Here is a 21082-nt window from a genome sequence, read left to right on the forward strand (position 1 = left end):
TGCTGTTTGTTGATCATTATTATACGGAGAGCTTGTTAAGAATCCACACTTCTTGTCTCTAATCCAGAACTACTGAGTCGAAGTTCCCAAGTGTGAAGCCTGAGAATCTGTGTTTTAGAAATTCTGGTGCAGCAAGTTCATTGATTTTGTAGATTCTACCACTTTCTCTGTTTGCAAGTAATTTTATTTATTTTTATAAAAATTTGGGCTAATATTGTATATTACAACAGAACCCCAATCCCAGTTAAGCAAAAAGAGTTTACTGGCTCCTGAAAGTTCTAAGGTTGGTTCTGACTTGGAGAACCACTCAATCCAGGGCATCTGCTACCTTTGCCATCTTTAATTTTTTTGGATGTTAAGGCCCTTCTCTCCCTTAACGACTCTAGGAAGAAAAAGTCCAGGTGTCAAGGGAATGAGGAACTTAAAATTGGTCTGATTCACTTGTTTGGCCTACGCGGTTTGGAGTCAGCACCGCTTGAAACACGTGGAGTTGTTTTCCTATGAGAAAGGGAAATTCTGTTAGTGGAAGAAAGAGGGGATGGACATGGGCTAATCAGACAAAAACCACATTTATGCAGCACACTGCACACTACACTACACAGGTTCTGCTTCCTGCTGCTTCCACCTAATATATACTCATCACTTTTTCATGTCATCAAGTATTCTTTGAAAATCGGATATCTGATTACCACTTAATATTCTACTTAATACTAACACTGTATTAGTTATCTTTTGCTGCAATACAAATTACCTCAGAATTTAGCAGCTTAAAACAACAAATTTATTATCTCACGCAGTGTCTGAATCTCAGGAACCTTTGAGTGGCTTAGCTGGGTAGTTCTGGCCCAGGGTCTGTCATGAGGTTGCAGTCAAGCTGTCAGCTGGAGCTGCAGCTCTCGAAAACTTGACTGGGATTGGAGACTGCTCTTCCAAGCTCACTCACATGGCCATCGGTTGTAGAGTGATCTAAAAGAGGAGAGAGAAAAGAGGGGAGGGGAGAGAGACAGAGAGACAGAGACAGGGAGACAGATAATGCACCCTCACCTGAACTCTCCCTCCTTCTCTGTCTCACTCTCCCAGATCACTGGTTCCTGCTTTCTGGCATCACCTCTCAGATAAACTCCTTGCACCAAGTGCTTAACTCAAGGTCTGATTTCAAGAGAATACTAAATAAATCAGCAGGGTTTTATAATTATATAGCAATCATCCTGTTGAATTAACTGTGAAGTCCCAGAAAAGACCAAGGATTCTTTGCTATTCTATGAAATATGTGGGACATTGTATACATTCTTTGTCTTATTATGCTTTTGGATTAAGAACCATCATTTCCTCATTTCCTTTACTTAACACATTACAACAGGCTACGTAATAGATGCTAATAGAAAACATTACTTCCCAGATAGGAGTTTTCTGAGCTATGTGTTTCAAAATTCACAAGGGTTTTCCTCCAAGAAAAAGAAAGTAGCTTAGATCCGCCATATGTAGCATCTTCTCTCTTGAGAAATCAAGGCCTCTAGCTCCTTTGGCAGGCAAGGTCATTAGGGAATGAGATACCGCCATTTAAACAAGAAGGGTTTACCCTGGCTGCGGTCCTCATTGGCCCAGACCTAGAACATGCCAAAGCTACTACTCAGGACAATTTCCAGCTTGCTGATGTGTCAACAAAGTACAAAGAACAATCTGACGTCTCCTGGGCTGACCATGTATCAACCCTTACAAGTTTACGTAGAATCCAATTGCTTGAGGAGTGACTTTAGAACAAATCTCAACTACCCTGGGCATATGGGAGAAGGGGAGGGAAGACACCTGTTCCATCAATGCCCTTTGTCCTCTTTGTACATGTCTTTAGAAATTATGGCTATACCTTACTTTATGCAATAGAAATCTACATGAAAAAATTCTGAGTTCGTCAACATGTTATCGCTGTTTAAAGTCACTATGCTTATCTCTAAACGCAAATGGTACACATTAATTATGCACAGATTTTTGTATGTAAAAACTTTTTTAAAATCACTGTAAAAATGGAGGAGAAGGAAGAGGATGTCCATTTACTCGTGCAGAGATGGGATAGTTTCAGATTTAGATTTTATCCTCATTAAAATTCTCAGCATTCAGAAAGGATGCTAGCCAGTCACCCAGAACAGCTGTCAGTTAAAATATTTGTGTCAGAACTAAACTGAAAATACAGTTCCCAAGGGACTTGGTAGAACTGTAATTATAAATTTACTGTGACTCAATGTATATTGAAAGGTTAAGGTGAAATGCATATACAAACGCTAATTTTTAAGCACTGAATATTTTGGTGAAGTGAAAAATCTATCATGTAAGGAACCCCTCTAATTTCTGCTTGGATTTTTAAAATATTGGATTACATGGTAAGTCACTGTTAGTACCTCTATTACTGAAATGAATTCACATAATTTTAGCTAAAAGCAAAAAAACCTTGGGAGTCTAGTAAGTGTAGCATTAGAGTAGGCAAGGGAAGATACAGTTTTTAAAATATATATATCTATTTATTTATTTGACTGTGCCGGGTCTTAGTTGCTGCACGAGGGATCTTCGTTGCCACATGCGGGATCTTTGTTGTGGTGTGCAGGATCTTTTAGTTGCAGCATGTGGGATCTAGATCCTTGACTAGGGGTCGAACCTGGGTCCCCTGCATTGGGAGTGTGGAGTCGTACCGCTGGACCACCAGGGAAGTCCCAAAGATACGTTTTTTATTTTTTTGCATGGCTGATCAAAATTTATTTGTGTGTGTGTGTGTTTTTGTTTTTTTTTTTTTTCCGGTACGCGGGCCTCTCACTGTTGTGGCCTCTCCCGTTGCGGAGCACAGGCTCCGGATGCGCAGGCCCAGCGGCCATGGCTCACGGGCCCAGCTGCTCCGCGGCATGTGGGATCTTCCCGGACCGGGGCACGAACCCGTGTCCCCTGCATCGGCAGGCGGACTCTCAACCACTGCGCCACCAGGGAAGCCCCTGGTTTTTTTTTTAATCTTTATTGGAGTATAATTGCTTTATAATGTTGTGTCAGTTCCTGCTGTATAACAGAGTGAATCAGCTATACATATACACATATCCCCATATCCCCTCCCTCTTGCGTCTCCCTCCCACCCTCCCTATCCCACCCCTCTAGGTGGTCACAAAGCACTGAGCTTATCTCCCTGTGCTATGCGGCTGCTTCCCACTAGCTATAGGTTTTACATTTGGTAGTATATATATGTCCACGCCACTCTCTCACTTTGTCCCAGCTTCCCCTTCCCCCCTCCCCGTATCCTCAAGTCCATTCTCTATGTCTGCGTCTTTATTCCTGCCCTGCCCCTAGAGTCTGTCATACAGAGTAAAGTAAGTCTGAAAGAGAAAAGCAAATACTGTATGCTAACACATATATATGGAATCCAAAGATACATTTTTTTTTGAACTACAGTCTTAAAGAAATTTCTCAGACTTTCTTTACTACTTTCAAGGAGTATCTGAAGACCCCAGATTAAGGCTAACTGGTTTAGATCACTTTTCTATTTCTTGGAAGTCTCTCTGGGTCATTTGGTGCCAATCAAGGCTAGGGCCCTGGTAATTCAAAATTATCACCCTTTCAATGCCTATCTTGTAACCTAAGATCATAAAATAGTCTCAGAGAGAGGGCCCTGACCATTGGGAGATGAGTTCATAGTTGAGTCCATGCTGGAGGTAACTCTTTACCAGCAGATTGTGCAGAGAAAATGTTTGATTAGCATTTTTAGACTGAAGTTCCCGTTTGTGAGGTCAGAGTTGGCCTGTCTGCTGCTCCTGCCTATGCTGGGGCCTGATCATAAGCTGGCAGTAGGTCATAAGGAAGCTTTTCTTCAAGCCTGAGACAGATAAGTTTTAGTCTTTCCGCTTTTACACTCTCCCTTCCCCCATCTTCCCATGCTCCCACCCGCACCTCCAGCCCCACCATGTACACACCACACACATATTCGGGCCTCTCTCCAGTAGAGGGAAGTAAGACATCAGAAGAGCCCTGAATGCAGTCCTCAGCTTCTTTCTCTCTCAACACACTCACACTCACACTGTTTGTCCTTAGGAGCAGGAATGGACCGAGGACATGGTTTGCTAAGCCCATGTCTACAAAGCGCTTTCTCATTTTTGACATCTAATGATTCCAGATGTGGGTTATACCTTGAGAAGAGCTAAATATTAGAACAAACGTGCTCCCTTCCTTTTCTGATCTTTTCTTTCTCATTGAAAGGGCTAAATGTTGAATTCACAATTTTTATTTTTTTTATTTTTTTAAAAATAGATCTTTATTGGAGTATAATTGCGTCACAATACTCTGTTAGTTTCTGTTGCACAACAAAGCGATTCAGCCATATGCATACACAAGTCCTCATATCCCCTCCCTCTTGAGCCTCCCTCCCATCCTCCCTATCCCACCCCTCTAGGTCATCACAAAGCACAAACTCTGCAGACCAGAAGGGAGTGGCAGGATATACTTAAAGTGATGACAGAGAAAAACCTGCAACCAAGGTTACTCTACCCAGCAAGGATCTCACTCAGATTCGATGGAGAAGTCAAAAGCTTTTCAGACAAGCAAAAGCTAAGAGAATTCAGCACCACCAAACCAGCTTTACAACAAACACTAAAGAAACTTCTCTAAGTGGGAAACACAGTTTTTAGAGTGAAGTCAAGGTTATCTTTCTCTAGAACAAACACTCAGATTTTTAAGTAGTTGGCCTTGGTCCTTAAAATTTGAGTTTTCTTTCCTTCCAATCCTCCCTTTAAAAAATGTCCATAAGAAAGATGTTGTTTGCATTTTGGGTAGTTAAATTTAGGACAATAATAATTCAAAAAACGTGTGACTGTATCTTGGTCAATAGGGCAGCAGCTGGAATTCCAGCATAAAACTCGTCAGTGGGGCAGACGCCATCTTGTTTCAGCAGCTTTTGTTTTGTTTTGTTAGCTCTATGGCTGTTGACAAAGAATCAGTTGCTGTAATTTGATACTGAATAATTTTCAGGGTTAATTTTCTTCCTTTTGTCTCTCATTTTTTTTTTTAAAGTTTGAAGTCATTGTAGGAGGATTATTAGATACGTCATCCCAGTGAGGACGCCGCCGTCCCAGGGATTCTGCTTCCATCCCAAGGACAGCTCTGCTGCACTGTGCCTGTCACTTTCAGTGCTCTTCCTACTGACCCTGAGTCCCCTATGTTACAAGGTCAAATGCTTGAGAAAGAACGTGATAAAACAGCCTAGAGAAACTTAACGTTTTGAGCTCTCTGTTCTCTGGCCTTGGACCCAGTTCCCCTGTAGGATCTTGAGTTTAGCGGGCCTCAGAATTGCCAAAGACGTGAAGCTAACCGGCCTTTGCTTTCTCCTTCTCAGAAGAGTCTTCTTTCCCCAGGTTCCTGACCCTCTAGCTTTCTCCAGGAATCTGAAGTTCAGTGACCGATCACAGCTTAATTAATGATAGTAGTAAGCAGCGCTGAGTATCTCTGGTGTTGAGCGCACGCACTCGCTATGTTAGATACCGTCTCATTTAATCCTCAAGGAAACCAGTGCAGATTATTATGTTAATTTGTGGATGATGAGGCTGAGGTTCTGTGGCTTGTCTAAGATCATTCAGCCATTAGAGCCTGGATTTGACTCCAGACTTTGAAGTGTGTTCCCTGCAGGACACCGTGAGAATGATCACATTTCTCGGGGGCTGCAGGACAAGTACCCGCATGCAGCATAATTAAGAGGCGACTGAGATACCGCCTTCGATCCAGGCTGTACCGTCACTTAGGTGTGTGACTGGGCAAGTCTCCTAACTCTTAGAACACCAGCGTCCTCCTCTACAAGGTGAGGGGTTCAGCCACATCTCAGGCCCCTGCTGTGCCAAGGCTCTGGTGTCCCCCAAGTCTAGACACAGGAAGGAAGGAGGCATTGCATCAGTAAGCTCCTGGGCCAGGCGAGGATTAAGTAGTGGAGGGAAGGCTGACCAGGTTTTCCTGCATTCTTGAAGGCTTAGATGCAGGCTGGACTCGGATAACCTGCTCGTGTAGATGAATGATGTGTGACTGACGCAGGCTGGGGACAAGTCTGAGCGAATCTCCAGGGATCGTTGTCCTTTGGGCTCTAGTTGGTGGAGTGAGAGCTGGAGGCCCTGTTCTGAGCCCTCAGGGCACTCCCTCCCTATGTCCTTCTCCTCCCCTTTAGTGCACCTGGCCTTGACCTGAGGTCCCCAGAGGCCTCTGTACCCCTCATGTGGGAGTCGACAATGCCAGGGGCAGGGTGTAGGTGGGGAAGGAAGGAACTGATTGGGATCTGGGCTCCATCCAAATGGATTCTCCTACTTGCCATTGGGAACCAGAGCCTTCTGCTACCTGGAACCTCATGTTCCTGTGCTAATAAGGTCCTCTTCCCACTCTTCCCAGCGCTCCTGGCAGTGCAAGGGACTTACCTGTACCTAAGCTTTCTTTTTTTTAAATTAATTTATTTTTATTTTTGGCTGCGCTGGGTCTTTGTTGCTGGGCGTGGGCTTTCTCTAGTTGCAACGAGCGGGGGCTACTCTTTCTTGCAGTGCATGGGCTTCTCATTGCGGTGGCTTCTCTTGTAGCGGAGCATGGGCTCTAGGTGCATGAGCTTCAGTAGTTGTGGCCCGCGGGCTCAGTAGCTGTGGCTCATGGGATCTAGAGCGCAGGCTCAGTAGTTGTGGCACACAGGCTTAGTTGCTCCGCGGCATGTGGGATCTTCCCGGCCCAGGGCTCAAACCCGTGTCCCCTGCATTGGCAGGCAGATTCTTAACCAGTGCACCACCAGGAAGTCCTGTACCTAAGCTTTCTGCATCCATCCATATAACTCACCAAGAAGAACTTTTTCCAAAAGCCTGTGTCCCACGCCTACAGGTTGCTCTCTGGACACCCAAGTAACAATGAAACTGTTACCAGACTAGGTTCATTTGCCCGATGTGCAACAAGCCAGACATTGGGATGCTGAGGTTTGCAGCAGAGAAAGGGTTTATTCATGAGACAGCCAAGTGGGAAAACGGGAAGACAAACCTCAAGTCGGCCTCCCTGAGGGCGAGGAGCTTGGGATATTCATGGGATAAAGCTGAGGTGTGGGGAGTGTGAGGGAAGGTGATTGGAAATGAGAAAAGGTGAGGTAATCATTGTCCTGTGCAGGTGCAACCAAGCTACAGGCTTTTCTCATGGGCTACAGGTTCAGAAAACGGTGGTGTTAGCACCTTCTGAGGGTGAGTTTTGGGCCCTCTGATGTCAAAAGGTCATGGAACGGAGGCTCGTGAATGCCCAGTTGGAGGGTTGGTGGTCTTAACCAGTCCTAACTGGCTCGAGCTCCAATTGGACACGGCTGATTCCAAGTTCCTGAAGAACAGCTTGGGCAAACAAACATCTTATTGTTTAGGCTATGTGACACTTGGAGCGTTTTGCAAGTTTTTTGTAGCGACAACTAAAGCGAGCTTGGTCAGTGAAGGCAGGTTACAGGTTTAATGGATTCTAACTGATAATTACCCTCCACTTCAAAGCTACCATTTGTTGAAGGTCTAAGTCCCAGGCATTTTAATAGCAGCCTTAGGTACGTTATCTAACTTGATTTATTCCTCGCCACCCTGTGAGTCAACTAGCATTACCCCATTTGCTTATGAGAAAACTGTTGCTCAGTTACCCAGCTAGTAAAAGGCAAACCGGTTTTCCTGATTGAAAGAAAAACACTGCCTTCCCAAGGCTATTTATCATGACCTTGTTTTCTTAGCCAAAAGTTAAAACACACATTCTGATCGGATACAGTGTACACCGGGACCCTCTCATAGAATATCTGAGGTCATTATTGTCCCAAACGAACTGGGAGACGTGTTCATACTCATAATTCACACTGACCTCTTGTCCCATCTCCCACACGCCCCAGTTCGGTGGGTGGGTATCAACCAGTCATTAGGAAGGAAACAACATGATGAAGTAAGTCATCCCAGTCAGGCTGCTGTGTTGGTTGTGTTTTGTTTTCCTCTGTGGGGTGAACAGGGGAGGGCCTCAAATCGTGGAGTAGCTCGAGAATTGTTTTGGTTTTCCTGTTACTGTTTTTAGGTGGAATGTCAGCATATGTGATTGCTAATTTGACAGACACTCTTTCTTTTCCTTTTTCTTCCTGAGCAAGGACCCAAAGGCCCAATTTTCCAGCAGATTCAAAGCCTACCTCTGTCTGCACTCTTCTTAGTACAGCACCATGTGGTTGCCTGTTCACTTCTTTCTCCTCTTTAATAATAGACTTTGTAAAGGAAGGTGATTAACCCGAAAGAAACCTCGAGTTGGTGGGGTTTCTGGCTGAGAGGGTTTTCTGATTCCTCTGAAATCACACACCAGGTGGGCATCCACCTGCTCCAGGAGTGAGTAAAGTGAGTCCTGGGCTTAAGGAGAGCTGGTGAGCTTCCCAGCGGGGGAGATGATAGACCCAGGGATGCTGGGCCCTCTCCACCCCCACTCAGTTATCTTTTGGTTTATACCTGAGGCAGGTGGCCCAGGCCCTGAGGCGCCGTAAAGTAATAGCTTGATGGTCTGTCACCAAGACTGCCATCCCTGGACTGACTCCTGGTCTCTTACCGCTGCAGACTGAGACCTGTGCCCCTCCACTTCCTGTGTTCAGCTCTGACCCCTGGGCTCTTGCTTCTGCTCTGCGGCTTGAGGAAGAGGAAGCATGGGAAAAGGAAGGGTGTTGCCCTGGAGGAAACAGAAGCTCTGCAGAGTCTAGGGGCTTAGGTGACTGGCTCAGCCGTTCTCACTGAGGTAGGGAGTGGACATTCTGAGGGTAGATTCTGGATCTTAAATATTTAGGAATCTGAGGGTAGAAGAAAGGGTACAGGAGAAAAGAAGAAATCCATCAGACCAAAAGGATCTGGTAAAAGAGGTCCCAGCACTGCAATTAGGGGACCAGTGTCCCAGACCTAGTGAAGGGTGTGAGGAGGGTGACCATTAGGCTGCCCTCACATCAGATGAAAGACTTTATTTTATACCAAGTTACTAACTTTAGATTTGTTAATCTTCCACCGCACAAAATACTCGAACTTTCTGTCATCTTTGCTGTTTGTTCATTTCTGGGCACCTTTTAACATGGGTGGGAGAAAGGGTGTGAACACATCACAGCCCCCATGCACAGGCATATTTATTCTTAATAAACCACCGAGACCAAACTCATGGTGGGCACAGGCGACTTTGCCTTTGGTCAAGTCTCTGAAGCTGAGTTTCCTCCTAGGAAAGTGTGGGAGAAAATACCCGCCTCATCTTTCACATACAGCTGTTGTGAGGATTCAGTGGGTTAACAGATTGTTCATTTATGTTTTTTTCAACAGATATTTATCAAAAGCCTACTCTGTGTCCACCCTCCTCCAGAGTTTGGGGGTTCTCAGTGAACAAGATAGACGAGGACTCTGATGTCAAACCACTTACATTCCATAATGCATCTGTGGTTTTCAATATTTTTTAAAAAAATTTAAAAGTTAGGTGCAATTATAACCATACCTGGAAGTCCACTATGTAAAATAAATAAAAAGGAATTAAGAGCAGGGACTTCTTCCAGCCCCAGTTTCCAGTGAACTTTGGGAGTACTGTTTGAGAACTACTTCTGGAAATTTCTTCACATGCACTTAGCGTGTGAGAACGCAGTGACTCCCGATTTGGCAAATACTGTGTGGGTAGGTCCACCCAGACCCCCTATGCTGGCTAAGACGAGAGCAGAGGGAGCCTTTACCCTGGGCCTGCAGGGCAAAGGCAGGGAGTAATCATCAGTGAGAGCTAGTGAGAGCCGCCGCCAAAGGAAAGGCTGCCCGTGGCCACTGTGGCTTCGGCAGAGGGATGTACCTGCTGCCAGACTGAAGCCTGGTCGTAAGGGGCTCTATCGCTGCATCCTCCCTCCGTCCAGTCTCCTGCCGATGCGCTCCACGGGTGGAATCCATCCAGAAGCTGGAGGCAAGGAACCCCTCCTGATGCAGGCACAGAGCAGGGTGGGGCGAACGGAGAACACCTGTGACAGTGCCCTGTGGTGTGCCCTGCGTGTGCAAGGTGCTGCAGATACGAAACAGGCGAGCCGCGGCCCCGTTCTAGAATGCACGTCAGTAACTCCAGGGGAGCGTGATGAAGACTAGTGCCGGCTTAGAATCACGGTCTAGATGAAGATCAAATGACAGCTCAAAGAGTCTAGAAGTGGGAATCCTTACACATAATAGGGCTTCTACGCAACAGTAGCCTCTGAACCAAAAACCTGATATTGATATGCGATCCCGTTCTTGTCTTTTTTTTTTTTCTGACAGGGTCCTCTCAAGGAGATGCAGACAGTGATCCTTAGATACTCAGCAACCTGGTCTCCTGGTCAGTAAAAACTGTTGTACTAATAGCATTAAAAGGTGTCCTCAATAACGTAGTAGTAAGGAGGAGGGGCATCCCCTCACTGCACCCCACCCACGTGCCACAGCAGCTCATGACGTCCTGTCGGCTCAGAGCAGCTGCAACTGTGCAACACGTGATAAACCACGAAGTAAGGTAGTACATGACATCTGCTACTTAAATTGTGGAACCTAAGCCGCAGCTCAGTGGGTTTGGCACACATGGGGTGGCCGTGTGTGTGTGTGTGTGGTGTGGTGTGGTGTGGTGTGGTATGAGATTTTGAACACTGAAAACGAAGATAAACTATGTGGTTGTATGGATTCCCTCCTGCATTAGATGATTCCCTTCTCATCTCAGTGCGTCTCCATCATGATGGGAGTAGATGTGGAGGTGGGTGAGGTAGGGCTCCTGTCACCCCACCCAAGCACTGGTTGCCCCTGTCCTGCAGTGACCGTCAGAAGGCAGATGCCAAGAAGCGCAGGGGATCTGCCAGTTCCCTGACCCCCTGTGGGAGCACCTGCCCAGCAAGAGTGGACAAGAAGTTTCATCCTAAATATTGTTGCTCATTCTCAAATTGAAACTCCACTGGTTTCAATTGCTATATTTAAAAAGGATAACCAACAAGGACCTACTGTACAGCACAAGGAACTCTGCTCAATGTGATGTGGCAGCCTGGATGGGAGGGGAGTCTGGGGGAGAATGGATACATGGATATGCATGGCTGAGTCACTTTGCTGTGCACCTGAAACTATCACAACATTGTTAATCGGATATACTCCAATAGAAGATAAAAAGTTAAAAAAAAAAACTCCACTGGGATTGTTAGGAAAAATTGAAATAAATTCTCAAATAGAGGGATGAAAAGAATTGTTTTTCGTCAGAAAAGATTTGTTGGTTTTTTTTAAATGCCAGCAAACTTGTGGCCAAAGCATCCAGAAAAGACTCCGAGAGTCCATGATTCTGATGTGATTTTTGTAAGAATTTGAAACTAAGTCATTTCGTTGCGATAGGAAGGTGGTTAACTGACCTTCTCTAAGAGTCAGCTCTTTAAGGAAAAGGGAGCTCACACCTATTTTGGCAACGTCCCTCCGTGCCTGAGACCCTGGGAAGGTGGGGAGCTTTCAATGAACTTTGTTGGCTCCCTTTGCAAAGCAAAACCGGACAGGGAAGGCGTTTGCAAGTTCCTTTCTGAACAGTAAGTAAGACAGAAAGATCAGAAAGTTCAGTTTGGAACATAGACTGTTCTAGTCTGACTTTGTTCTCAGAAGCTGCTGTGTTTCTGTTCACCTGACTGTGCTTTTTAAACGTGCACAAGAGAAAAGTGATCCGGCTGGGAGTGGGGAGGGGAAAGGAGCCCCAGGAGGTGGCAACAGTGTACACGCGGTTCAGCAGCTGAGCCAGCACGGCCAGGAGCATGAAGGGTGACAGCATGGGTTCTCGGGGCAGATGAAGCCTCTGGTCAGCTTCCGTCCCGGCTGCTCCGTGTGAGGAGAGCTGTGGTTCCTCCTTGTCACCAGGGACGTGACAGGAACGAGGTGCTCTGTGTTTCCGAGGAAAGAGTTCAGTGAACCCATCTGCAGTTTGTCTTCTGAGGTTCCTTATCAAGCAGTCAGAGGCGGCGTGCTGAGAGTATGAGGCTTCCTGATTGTCTTTCCGTGACTGTGTAAATGGTAGTTTTCTGAAACTACCATTTTCTGAAAACTACCAGGGTCGGTTTTATTAATGGAAAAACTGGCTGGAAGAATGCTTTTGGGGTTAAATGCCAAAACACAGCTTCCTTCTCTTTTCCCCTTTGAATGGAGTTGACCCATTTAGGTACTGAGAGTTGAAAAATGAGCCATTTGAAACTGCAGCTGGGCCTGCCAGAGAGGGAGGACGGCTGGGAGCCCCTGGCTCTGGGTGCAGCAGCTGGGGGAGGGGGAGGGGGAGAAGCAGGGCACTAGCATCGTCCTGCCCAGATTTTCTTCACATGTAGTCCCACCGTTAGCACAGAGGAGGGAATACCCTCCCCGCCTTCCTGTTTCTCTCCACACACATCCACACCATGATGCTGCTTCATGGTCCACGATGCCTGGACGCTGCTCCGCCATTAGTGTGTGCCTTGGGCAAGTTACGGAACTTCCTGTGAAAGGGAAGTCATAATAGTCTTTAGGCATTCTGAGGATTCCTTGAGACAATGCATTGAAAGCTCTTAGAACTGTGTAGAAAACAGTAGGTTCTCAGCCAATGCCGATAGAAATCAGGGCTCCTTCTGCTGCTAAGCCCTTTTGATTTCCCCGAGGCCCTTTGATCACTGGCTTGAGGGTGAGGCGATCCTGGGTACAAACAGCTAACTGGGAAGTGGAGAAGAAGAATTTGTCAACAGAATCCTCACCAGAAGCTGGTGAGAAGGTCAGTGACAACAGCTGATTAGGAGACCATAGTAAGCATTGAGGATGTAGTGATAAGGGACCCTTGTTTCAATGTATGCTGTTGATCGTGCCACACAGAGGTGGTACTTAGGCCCACAGATCTGTAGAGGATGATAGGTAAGAAAGAAGTTACCTAGATGCAGAGAGAAGTACATATAATGAATAGCAGTAGACAGGGAATAGCTATAGAAGGTTAGGATTAGCACCAAAAATCGTGACTTGAGAAGACTTCATTTTGGCTTGACCTGAGGCTGTAGAAATGACTTTACTTCCCCCAGGAGAACTGGGAACTGAACAGAGTGAAACTGGGAAGAGTTGCAGGACTTTGTAGGGAGAGTTTTGAGATGGAAAGGGTTAAGGCCAGAGATCAGGCAGAGAAAATCATTGCTGTCACTTTCACCATCAATAGCAAATATTTGCTGACTCTCTAGACAATTTTTGTCCCATAAGCAACACACTCATGGACTTTGAAACCAAACTGTTTACATGGAACAACCCTACTTGTATAATGTGTTTAATTTTTCAGATCATGGTGAAAGCTTTTATATTCTAAGTGACTGACTGAGGGGATATGCATGATGAATCTGCACCGAAGAGAAAGGCATAGGAGAAATAGGGTAAAGGTTACAATGTTAGTGAGGTCCTGGCCCCCCAACATGAAATTCTCCTTTAGCCCCTATGGCAAAGATAGTGCAATGTGTTCACCAAACTGTATACATTCAATTCCTGAGCAAACAAGAAAATCACATTTCCCACCAGATGCTCTTGCATCTAGCTGGGACCACAAGACTAGTTCTGGACAATAGAATATTAGTGGAAGTGATACAGCCACTCACGTTTCCTAGATCTTCTACTCTTCTTTTTCCTTTCTAGGAGGCAGAGCCACAGATGGAAGGAGCCTGGATCCCTGAGTTAAAGCTTAGAAGAAATCCACCTGGGAGAGCCACCCAATGAACATCAGAATGTGAGTGGACTAGAAATAAAACAGCTGTGGCTTGATGAAGTTTTAGGGTTGGTTGTTGTAGAAGCTAGTGTTAATGATCCTCAGACAGCAAAAATAGCCAATATTGGAATCCTATTATTAGAGTAACCATGGTGCTTTGGAGCAATAATAATTTCTTTTGCCTTAAGATTTTGGGAGGTTCCTGTTAAAGTGCGAATATAGAAGTATAATATATTAAGTGATTGAAATTCATGATATTTGCTGCAGTCAGAGACACATGAAAAGGCACAGATTTGTTCATTTATTTATTCAGTATTGAACAGGTGCCTACTACGTCCTAGGCAATGGCTAGATGCTAGAGGTACTAACAGTTTTTCTGATTGGTCGTTTGTGAAGGGCTTGTTTATCGGGATAGAGATTTTTTAGATCTAAGTGAGAAACATCCACTCTCTGGGATGTCTCCTTCCTAGTTTTTGTTCCTCAATCACACCCAGGAAGGGCAAGGGAGGAGTTCCAAACTATAAGCATCTGAGCTTACCCTTTGTGGCACAAGTGGAGACAACTCCCTGGTAGAGAGGCCCTGACCTGGGAGCAGGGAGGACAGGAAATTCTTGTGCACCCAAGTCGGTAGGAAAGGACTCATTTATGTTAAGATAGGCAAGATAGGAGCCGGGAGGACTTATAGGGAGCTTGGGATTCCTTGGAATTAGAATCTGTTAGAAGGTCTTGATGTCTAAAAATGATCATTGGTATTAAAATAAGCAAACAAAAGCAGTGCGATTCTTTTCCACCTATAGATATATGTCCTTTGGAATTCTTTCTGCTTTCTTAGTATGGTGGAGATTCTGAATAATGGGGTGAGGGGCTGAAGCAGAATTCTAAAATATCGTGTGAGCAATTTCCATATTTATAGAAAGAGATAAAAAAATCACCTAAGCATTGACATTTGTTTCACTTTTATGCATGAAGTCCTCCTTAAGAGAAGGATGAGTAGCCTTCTCTCAGTTATCAAAGATGAGACTCGAATGAGCTGATATCCTGAGAAAGGGGACAGAACGTTTTGTATCTGATGATACAAGCCCTTATCCAAGCCCTTCGCTTGGTAGGCAGAGTTCCGGAGAAGGGGAGACCAATTACATAAAGAGATCAGGCCTTCCTATGAGGAAGAAATGGGAATGCCCTGGACCTGCTAAAGGTAGATTAGAGAAGCCTTTAGGCTGAACTGGAGCCTGCTGACGGGGAAGGACAGCATGGACCCTAAAGCAGACCTTACCAGGAGGACAAGGGATCCAAGACTCAGTGCAGGGGTCTAAGGATTTGGGGTAAAGGCTGGTTTCAGGGCAGAGTGTGTTGAAGGCAGGAACCCCTCCTAGATGACACATTCACTCTGGCATGATTTCAAGCCTTTGCAGAAAAAGTGGCTAAGCATCAAAGGGTGGAAGAGCTGAAACCTTGGAACTATAACCCAGAGCAGGGACAAGCAATCGTTAGCTAGAGCAGGGCCAGGAGTGACAGTGGTGCTAGGCGGCTGATGACAGCGTCCAGTTCCCTCTCCCCCTCTTTCATCATTGGATTCTTGGACACTCCTTGTGCTCTTGGACAGGAAGTGGTGTGTATTGTGAAACTGTGAGAGGGGGAGCAAGCGGTGCTTGAGAGGACATGGCAGACATGAAGGGTATGTGAAACTTGGAACAATTAAGTAAGAAAAAATCATCATCATATTTTCACTCACAATAGTTTGCAGGAGGTCATATAGACCATGTCGGCCTTCAGTATATCTAAATGAAGAATGGGATGGAAATCGAGCCCCTAAGTACACACATGGAAGGAGTATAGGATTCGTAGCTGTGGTGAAACAGATAATTTCATGGGCGCAGAATTTGTGCCTGCCTTTTGAGTCTGGTCTGGCCTGAACATGTGACCAAGATGCATAATACATTAGCAGAACAATGAGATCTGTTCACATATCCAAGCTAGTTTTGAGTTCTGCAGAAACAGAAATCAAACTATCATCATTGCAGTACTGACTTAAAGGAGAACAGCAATTCATTTAAAACAGGTTCTTCAAAACTGGTTAACATACAGACTTCTTTTTAAGGGAAAATATTTTACAGATTTCCACCACTGACAAATTATCTTTACTATAATGATCTGGTCTTTCTCCCTTTCTTTCTTTCCTTTCTTTTCTTCTTTTATCTTGTGCTTGGGGCTCATTGAGATTCTTAAATCTTGAGTTTCTTTTTTTTTAAATCAAATTTGGAAAAATTTCAACCGTTATCTATTCCAATATTTTCTTCTATCCCCACTCCACCCCAGTTAATCCGATAACATAAAATTAGGTTGCTTGAAGTTGTTGCACAGGTCACTGACACTCTGTTTTATTTTTTTCAGTTTTTCCCCTTTCCCAGGGATTACTGTCCTGCACAACCTGGTGTCCAATGTCCGAAAATCATTGTTTTATATATTTTTACCCTGTGTTTTAGTAGTTTCCGGCAGGAGGGTACTGGTGCTGGCTACTCCATCTTGGCTGGAAGGTGAATGAACCATCAAGAGCCACTTTCAAAACCTCTCTCAAAAAAAGGAAACCTTTCTCTCCCAGAAGCCTTCAGAAACCTTTCTCTCCCAGAAACCTTTCTCTCCCAGAAGGCTTCTCCTTCAGGTTCATTAATCATTCACAGTCATGTGTTCACCCCCGTAACTCTGGCGGCACGTGACTAGTTCTGTGCATACTGCTCACACAGTCCACCTGCTTCCAACCCTCCCTGGCCGCCAAAGTCCTGCCTTAGAGAAGCACAGTCTCATCACAGACCCTGTGAGAATTTTGTGCACCTGGAAAAGCCTGGCTACTTGAAGGGTACCCGTGGGACCAGCAGTATGGGTACCACCTGGAAGTCTGCTAGAAATGTAGAATATCAGGCCCTACCCCAGCCCACTCAGTCAGAATCTGTATTTTCATAAGATACCTGCATGATTCATGTGCACATGAAAGTTTGAAAAGTGCTGTGGTTAGATCTCGGTGTCCTTTGTGACTTCTCAGAGTCCTCTCCAGGGTAGTGGTTCTTTAACCCAACAGCAGGTGACCTGGGCAGTTTTGATCATTCCAGTGAGGTGTGTCTAACCATGTTAGCAACATGATGGCTGTTGTTAAGGTTGTGTTGTCAGCAAATGTGTCTTCCTCAAACTCTTCACAACTTGGATTCACAACTTGGGGTCACGCAGGAGGACTTACCTCTGAAGATCCCAGGAGCCTGGCTGCATGGGATAGGCACAGGCTAGACATGAATAGCCCGGGGGTGTGGCCTCGAATGCCAGAGGCACTGCACTTTGCTGTTCCACTGGGGTTAAATCAGGTGGCTATAAATCATGATGTCATTGTGATCGATACTTTCAGGATCTTCACAGATAACATACTTCTTCCTGTAACAGCTTAGGAATGTAGGCATTATCTTAGAGAATGATGATAGTGATGGGTCCAAAATTTGATTTTCAGCTTTCTCATTTATTAGTTGTAAGATATTGGGCAAGAAGACTGATTTCTCTAGCCCTCACTTTTTTTGTAAATTGAAGGGATTAGACCGCTATTAAAGGACTCATATCCCATTAAAACAAACCAACCAAGCAACTCTAGCCAGGCAGAGTTAGAGTGATACTCTCTTTACAACAGCTGTAAAGCTTGACTGTGCTCATGCAGAAGACACTTTGTATCAATTTATGAAAACTGCCCAATTAGACCATGAAAATGATAAACACAGACTGACAGAGACTTGGAAAGGACTTTGAAAGACTACTAAGATTATCCTTCCAGAAGCATCTAAGTGATAATCACAAAGGTCACTGTGACCTGGTGAGACAGGCTGTAACTATGAGCCTGACTCACGTGCTCAAAGTCCAGATGCCTCACAGGGACACATTGCTTACAGAAACAGAAAGGAACATATCATGTACTTCTGCTTCTGCAGGTGGTGAGGCCCTAGCTAGACAAATATGAGCTTCGCTGGTTCAGCTTCTTCTTCGTTTAGTGAAGGTTCAGCGATTGTGGCTTGATATGTGATCAAGCAAAACCTGTCAGTTAAAAGCACCAGAAGCTTCTTCTTTTTTTAAAAAAAAATTAATTGCAAAATATTTCAAAAATACAGAAAATAATAGATACTAACAAATACTAACATTTGGTCCTATTTCCTTTAGATCCTTTTCTCTATAGAAATTAATTACACCTACAGTTAGTCACACCCATTCCTATGTTCACTCTAAAACCATGATTTTGAAGTTCTCTGCCTTTAAAAGTAGAGATTGTGGGCTTCCCTGGTGGCGCAGTGGTTGAGAGTCCGCCTGCCGATGCAGGGGACACGGGTTCGTGCCCCGGTCCGGGAAGATCCCACATGCCGTGGAGCGGCTAGGCCCATGAGCCATGGCCGCTGAGCCCGCGCGTCCAGAGCCTGTGCTCCGCAACGGGAGAGGCCACAACAGTGAGAGGCCCGCGTACCACAAAAAAAAAAAAAAAAAAAAAGTAGAGATTGTAATTTGATAGCGGTTACTGTTACAAAAAGAAACATACTCTAAAAAGTCAAAAATTGATATGTCTACACTATTTCTGAACAAAATAATGACTTTAGAATTCTTTAATTTAAATCACCTTCCCCTTCTTCTATTTTTTAAGTATCTTAGTTTTACTTCATTTAAATTCCTCTCTTCAGTAGTCATTATTATTGTTGTTATTTTAAATAGTGAATGAATATTTACCAAAGTATCAATATTTACCAAGTTCTTTGATCCATACTGGTTTTTGCTCTCCACTCATTCCTTTTCTGTTCAATTTCCTCTTTCTAAAGTACGTTCTTTAGTAGTTCTTTCAGGGACTGTTTGAAAACATACACGCTCAAACTTTATCTCTCCTCTTGAATGATACTAGCAGATATTTTTCCTCAGCACTTTCTATTATTTTGTGGTCTTTGTTTTTTCCTGTTGAGAAGTCTGCTTTAGTCTAATTGTTACTTTGTAGGTAATCTGGTTTTTTTTGTTCTGAATACTAAAATTTTCTTATTTTCAATGGTGTTCTGCAGTCTTACCCGGGTGAATCTAAGTGTGGCTTAATTTTTACTTAGCTTAGTGTTTAGCTTAGTGTTCATTGTGATTCTTAAATCTGAACATTTAAATCTTTCACTGATTCTGGAAAATTCTTATTGACTATTGCCTCTCCCCAGTAATTCTTTTCCTTCCTTTGTGACTTCTAGACATTGTCTGAACTCCTCTATCTCAGTAGTTAATTTTGTATACTTCCTGGAGAATACGGATTCTATCCAGTACAGACTCCCACTAATTGCTATCCCCAAGCTACAGATGTTTTAGTATATGTAATATATGCACCTCTTCTCATTTCTTTGCTTCAGTTTAACTTAGGTATCAAGACACAGGTTTTGGTGTGAAAGTCAAGTTCATATCTGTGTTCCATTTTTACTAGGTGTTATTTTTATTTTATTTATTTATTATTATTATTTTTGCACTACGCGGGCCTCTCACTGTTGTGGCCTCTCCCGCTGCGGAGCACAGGCTCCGGACGCACAGGCTCAATGGCCATGGCTCACGGGCCCAGCCGCTCCGCGGCATGTGGGATCTTCCTGGACCGGGTCACGAACCCATGTCCCCTGCATTGGCAGGCAGACTCTCAACCACTGCGCCACCAGGGAAGTCCTAAGTGTTATTTAACAATTTCCAAACCTCAGTTTTAGATTTGAACAGAGGTGCTCAATGGAGATAAAAAGTATGTACTTCTTAACGTTGTTGTGAGGCTAACATAAGATAACATGCGTAGTACTTAGGCTGGTGCCTGGCATAGGTAAGCGTTTAATAAAATGGAATAATTAAAAAATTGTCATCCTATCACCTGCTCAAGGCAAATCCCTACACCTGTGTTTGGTGTCCATCTCCTCTGCAATTTGCAATATTCTCTTTTTCTCTAGTATTTTCAGCTTCTTCACCTCTACTAGATCCCACCTCACAGACTATAAAAATACCCAGGTTCTTTACTTCGAAAATAACGAGTTCTATCTCCATCCTGAGATCTCCCTCCAGTTACCACCCTTTTATCTTCCTTTCTCCGAAAGGGCTTCTGCTACATTCTGCAAATTATCCTTCCCAAATCACTTTTTTTTTTTTTGCGGTACGCGGGCCTCTCACTGTTGTGGCCTCTCCCGTTGCGGAGCACAGGCTCTGGACGCGCAGGCTCAGCGGCCATGGCTCACGGGCCCAGCCACTCTGCGGCATGTGGGATCTTCCCGGACCGGGGCACGAACCCGCTTCCCCTGCATTGGCAGGCAGACTCTCAACCACTGCACCACCAGGGAAGCTCCCAAATCACTTTTCAACCAACTTTTGGTCTTTTTTCACAAGCTTAGCTGTGGGTTGTAAAATTCTGTATTTTTTTTTAAGTCTCACTTTTGCACATAGTCAGCCACTTTAATTATGATGATAGAGATAATAACTGTTTTGAGCCTTTGCTTTTTTCTAGGCATCAGGCTAAGTGCTTCATTACCATTGTCCCATTTAATCCTCATAACAACGCTTTGAGGCAGGAACAATTATTATTCCTGTTCTACAGATGTTGAACTTGAGATTTAGAGAAACTGAACAACTCACGGGAGTCGTGTTGCTAGTAAGTGAGGAGCTGGGACTTGAAGCCAAGGTTCCTTGAAACCAACTAATTGGAATCACTAGATGAAGCCAACTGTGATGCCTGCCCTACTTTTAGGATTCCAGCTACATCATCCAATCACAGTCCTTAGTGTTTAAGCCTGTCAGGTTTTCTGATATTTGTAGCCTGTAGTGTCCTGTAGTTGACCTAGGCTACCATGCTTTAAGTCCCTGAAGGGCTGGGCCTCTGGTTTGCTTCTTTATTTTTAATTTGTAATACCTAGCACAATGACTGGAACACAGTAGGTATTTGAATTTATGTTGAATGAAAGAAGAAAGTTTTTATTCTTTACCATTTCAGCACATTTCATCAGAACTATTCCATTCATTTGAACATTTAATCCAATGATTCTTACTTGAGCAAAGAGGTGGCAGAGCCCCTCTGAGAAGAGGGGCTCATGTCTGGATCACCTGGGAGAACTTTTCAAACCTATTTAGTTTTCCACTGCCATTTTGATTCTCCCCTCTGTGGGGCATGTTCTCCAAGTGTACTGACTGAGCCACTGAAAGAAATGTGTTATAAATCTCCTGTGTGTTAGGAGGGCAAAAAACTTTAGAATCCCTGAAAATCAGGTATTGTGTATGCCTGTTTCCACGCACACAAATTTTGTTGTTTCAAACAGATTGTAAGAGCTTATCAGGAATTCCTTCTTCATCTTGGAGAGGTTAGACTCATAGAAAGTAAGAACTGGAAGGG

At 44.4% G+C, this 21082-nt stretch overlaps 1 protein-coding gene across 1 annotated transcript in view; it reads left to right on the forward strand.

Moving 5' to 3' along the window:
* SELENOP (selenoprotein P) overlaps positions 1 to 21082 on the forward strand; it is an 84333-nt gene that overhangs the window by 30374 nt on the left and 32877 nt on the right. The window contains 1 exon segment of the mRNA XM_004265957.4: positions 13629 to 13719. Within this exon segment, the coding sequence (XP_004266005.4) occupies positions 13706 to 13719 (14 nt within the window). The 5' untranslated portion in view covers positions 13629 to 13705.

Source organism: Orcinus orca, chromosome 3, assembly GCF_937001465.1.
Source record: "Orcinus orca chromosome 3, mOrcOrc1.1, whole genome shotgun sequence".
Taxonomy (NCBI): Eukaryota; Metazoa; Chordata; class Mammalia; order Artiodactyla; family Delphinidae; genus Orcinus; species Orcinus orca.